The 4381-nt window shown below is 32.7% G+C and overlaps 1 protein-coding gene across 1 annotated transcript in view; it reads left to right on the top strand.

Annotated features, from left to right (window-relative positions):
* Positions 1-4381, top strand: part of ATRX (ATRX chromatin remodeler) — a 261336-nt gene that overhangs the window by 33452 nt on the left and 223503 nt on the right. The window contains 3 exon segments of the mRNA XM_077768050.1: positions 599-651; positions 1539-1663; positions 4112-4225. Coding sequence (XP_077624176.1) covers positions 599-651; positions 1539-1663; positions 4112-4225 — 292 coding nt within the window.

Here is a 4381-nt window from a genome sequence, read left to right as displayed (position 1 = left end):
AGTACAATGAGGAACAATGAGGGTAAGTTTAGTATCTCAAAGAGAATCTAGAAGGTACTTTGTGCCATATGTTGGGATAGAGAAAATGACACATTTTTTTTACGTCCTTAAAACTCCCTAAGTCTGTTGTGATCTGATTACTTTCTACATCTATGTTTTGTCTTTTTGACTTGGGCAAAAATCATGATATAGCAGTGCATCCTTACCCTATAGAATTCAAGAGTAATAATTTAATGTTTTTATAAAAGCTTTATTATCATTTTTTTAATGTTTATTGGTGACAGGGAGAGACAGAGTGCAAGTGGGGAAGGGGCGNGGGGCTCGAACCCACGAACCGCGAGATCATGACCTAAGCGAAAGTCGGACGCTTAACCGACTAAGCCACCCAGGCGCCCCAAAAAAAAATTTTTTTAATGAACCAGAAAATTAATCTTAATCCAAGGAAGCCTGAGAATAAATGAATTAGTTTTTGAAGCTCCTTTTATAAAAATGTTTTAGGTATAAAAGTAATTTTCTTTATATCACTATATCTATATCTCTGAGATCTTGGTAAAGGGAANCAGTTGTACTCACTTTTTAATTTATTTCTCACGTTTAGGGAGCTAGCTCTTCGGAAAAATCCAAATCATCAGGATCATCACGATCAAAAAGGTTGGTTGATACTGAAGGGAAAACATTTTCAGGATGTTTTATTTTCTTTTTCTAAGAATAATAATATTTTCTAAACTTATTTCAAGCACTCTTGTTCTAATTAAGTAAACTATTTTATACAAATGTACACATTAAAAACTGGACAGTATAGTGTAATGAATCTTCTTGTGTCCATCAATTAGCTACAACAGTTATTGATTAATTCTGACTTTGAATTTTACTGGAATTTTCCAAGGATGATTTTTTATGCATTAGTGGCCCTTGCAAAATGTAGATAATTTTTTTAGATCATATATGTGCTCAAAAAAAGGACAGAGGAGAAAATGAAATGAATACTCATGAAGCAATATGGGTTTTTTAGGATTATGTGACATTGTTCAGGATGGGGAGGGATAGCCATTATAATTATGGGAAAGTTATAAGAAGATCAAAGAGTGGTAAAAATACTTTTCTCTGTTAAATTGTCAAAACAATTTGTTCATAAGGACTGAAACTACTTCTAATCATACCAAAAAGCATAATATATTGTGGAGTATAGATTTTATTAGAAGATCACAGTTTATTCTATCAGGCATTTGTTGTTTCTTATCAGCAGGAATGTCTCTTAATAAACACAACTGGCTCGTTATTAACTTATTCTCTAAAGTGGTGATTCTTAAAGAGGAGTTCCCTAAATGATCCCCCGGTAGCTTTTTCAGAATGAACATACCCTACCTAGACCTACTGAGTCATTATTTTCAGTAATATGGTACAGAGATATGTGCTTCCCCAGGTGAGTCTGATGTGTATTTCCAGTTAAGAGCCACTGTTCAATATAAACATGTTCTTTGGGTATTGTTCCAATTGTCAGATATACTCATAATTCTATGGACTTAATTCTTTCATAGGAAACCTTCAATTGTAACAAAGTATGTTGAATCTGATGATGAAAAACCTTTGGATGAAACTGTAAATGACGATGCTTCTAATGAAAACTCAGAAAATGATATTACTATGCAGAGCTTGCCAAAAGGTAATGTGTGTTAATTTTTCATATGAAGTTAAAGTGTGTGTTTAAATGTCATTATTATAAAATTAGAACTTGATTATTGTTCGCTGTGTGTAAGGGAACAAAACTAGCATCTTAGTAGTGGTAGTCTGGAAATGTATTCGAATGGTAATGATAATGTGTGTTATTGAGGTTAAAAACTTGGACTGTTTTCAATCAGCTCTGAAAAAAAACAAAAGTTATTTCCTCTTTCCATTGGGTTTTAGAAAAGGGATTTTAGTTTCCAAATAATATTTGAATGTGGAAGTTAGTTTAAAAGTTTAAATTAAGTTTTGGCTCAGCAGATTTAAATATCCATGCTATAAAGGAAAACATAATATTCTGAAGACTTTAAAAAACATTTAAAGTCTGGTTTAATCTTACTGCATTCTTAAATTCTCTAAGACTAAAAGCTGAAGTTAATTATCAAAGATAGATTTAGATTTTTTTTTATGTTATCTCTTTAAAAAGCCTTGTCACATACCTTTCAGCTGTTGCAGTTTTAACCTTTAAAATCTTATTAATTAGATTGGGGTAAAAAAACAAAAAGCCAAATAAAAATCTTGGAAGTTTCATAGCCCAAGTCTGAGAGCAGTATGATTATATGATAAGAGTAATGACAAAAGTCTTGGTAATTTCATGGTGTTTCAGAGTCAAAAGTTTCAGTATTTTTTCTTTATTAACAATGTGTTTAAGGCTCTTAGCAGATTTGTGCTCGCTTCGGCAGCACATATAATAAGGCTCTTAGCAGATTTTTCAAATTTATCCTCACAGATAATTGATATTAGTGTTTACTAAACTTTGTTCTCTGTCTATTCCATTTTTGTGACACAGATTTTGATTATGAAAGTTTAAAAAAATGGCAGGAAGGAACATAAGACATTGCTTGACTAGGATAAATTAGGAGTTATAGTAGATGAAAAATGAAATGAGGAAAAGGAATGAATGAAAGGGAGAAGAGAGATAGAAGGAAAATTGGTGGGCCTACCATTTACTTTGCTTTGCAAATCATCTGTGACAACTTCATGCAATGGTTGGTGGCTTAGGGCAGAAACAACTAATATGGGAGTGTAAGTCCCATAAGCAGTGACTCACACCTTGGATTGTTACATTCTCAGTGGGTGTCACTAGGAGTCCTTATGATGGCCACTGGTTAAGCTAAGAAATAGGAATTGAAATCTTTCTTTAAGTGATACTGTGAAAGAAAGTTAGTATGGAGATGTTTCTAACCTGAATTACGCATAATTCTATTCCACCAAACCAAAAATAAACCCGTTTCATAAGGTAGAATTTGGGTGATGATAATTATTATTATAGTATATTAAGTATATATAAGTACCAGACTCTTACAGAACTAACTCATTTAATATGCAACCAATACTGTAAGGTAGTTGTTTCTACTTGTAGAGATAAAGGAACAAATTCAGAGCTTCAGGTACTTTTTCAGCTTCAAATTGAGAAACTAAGATTTTAACCTAGGTCTGCCTGAATCCAAAGCTAGGGAATATTCTTTCTGCTCTATTGCTTTGCTTCCATTTAGAGAAGGATCTTCAGAAATAATTGTATTTTTTTTTTGTTAATTNGTGACATAGGCCTGTGTTTCAGGGAGACTGGCCCTGACAACAACCAGGTTTACTTTCTTAATTATTGCCAGCAATGCCCAATTTATACTAAGCCCAGCAATGTAGGTGAATGTGAGGCTTGCACCCTTTTTACTATGCTCCTGCTTTATTTGCTCTTGAGAGATTATAATGAAAAGTTAAGTTAACAACCTGTCTTCTCAATTTACATGTTTTATATCTAAGAAAATACATTCTTTCTAAATTATTCCATAGAAATCAATAATTGATATCCTTCNTCTGAAGACAGTCTTCTGTTTAAGACTCTTTAAGAACTTTTCAGGGTAGTGAAACTTTGACATACTAGTTGGGAAATGTCTCAGAATAGGTATAGCAGTAATAGCGGTATTACGTTCTCACATTGCCTCCCATTGTCCTCCCCCAAAGCAATATAAAAAATCCTAAAAATCTTTTTCTGAGTTTATGATTTGTATTATGAGATGAATAGGATGTCTTTAAAATTTTCCTTCNCATGGGTGTTCCTACTCAAATACAGTTTTTGTGATAGGCACTATAAAAATTCAGAACTGGGCTGAAGCTTTCTACTTTATTCACACTTTTCTGTTTTAATCAGTTCATAATACCCTACTCTATTTTTATTAATTATATTCCAACAAGTAATCTGATTGCTGACACCTGGCCCTTTTACTATTTCCCTGTTTTATTTACTCTTGAGAGGTCCTTATTACAAGTATTGAAAGCTTGAAAGAAACAAAATTATGTACCAGCAATGTTGGCTTTATCTGAACTGAAGTCTTGCACTTCACTTGCACATTTAATATGTGTAATGGTTTTTTAAATGAAATCATTCTAGGTACAGTGATTGTACAACCAGAGCCAGTGCTGAATGAAGACAAAGATGATTTTAAAGGGCCTGAATTTAGAAGCAGAAGTAAAATGAAAACTGAAAATCTCAAAAAACGCGGAGGTAAATACAAGTGAAAATGAAAACATGAGTTTAAATTGCTGTTTATGACCATATTGAAAAATCTGATGTGCTCATTAAAAATACCTCCACTTTCTCTCCATTGTTTATTAAAAGCACTACTTAAAAATAACTTCTGTTTCTCTCTGAGCTCTGAAG

The sequence above is a fragment of the Crocuta crocuta genome, unplaced genomic scaffold, assembly GCF_008692635.1.
Source record: "Crocuta crocuta isolate KB4526 unplaced genomic scaffold, BGI_CrCroc_1.0 scaffold864, whole genome shotgun sequence".
NCBI classification, from domain to species: domain Eukaryota; kingdom Metazoa; phylum Chordata; class Mammalia; order Carnivora; family Hyaenidae; genus Crocuta; species Crocuta crocuta.
Note: the sequence above shows the minus strand (reverse complement) of the source record. Positions and strands in the feature narration are given on the sequence as shown.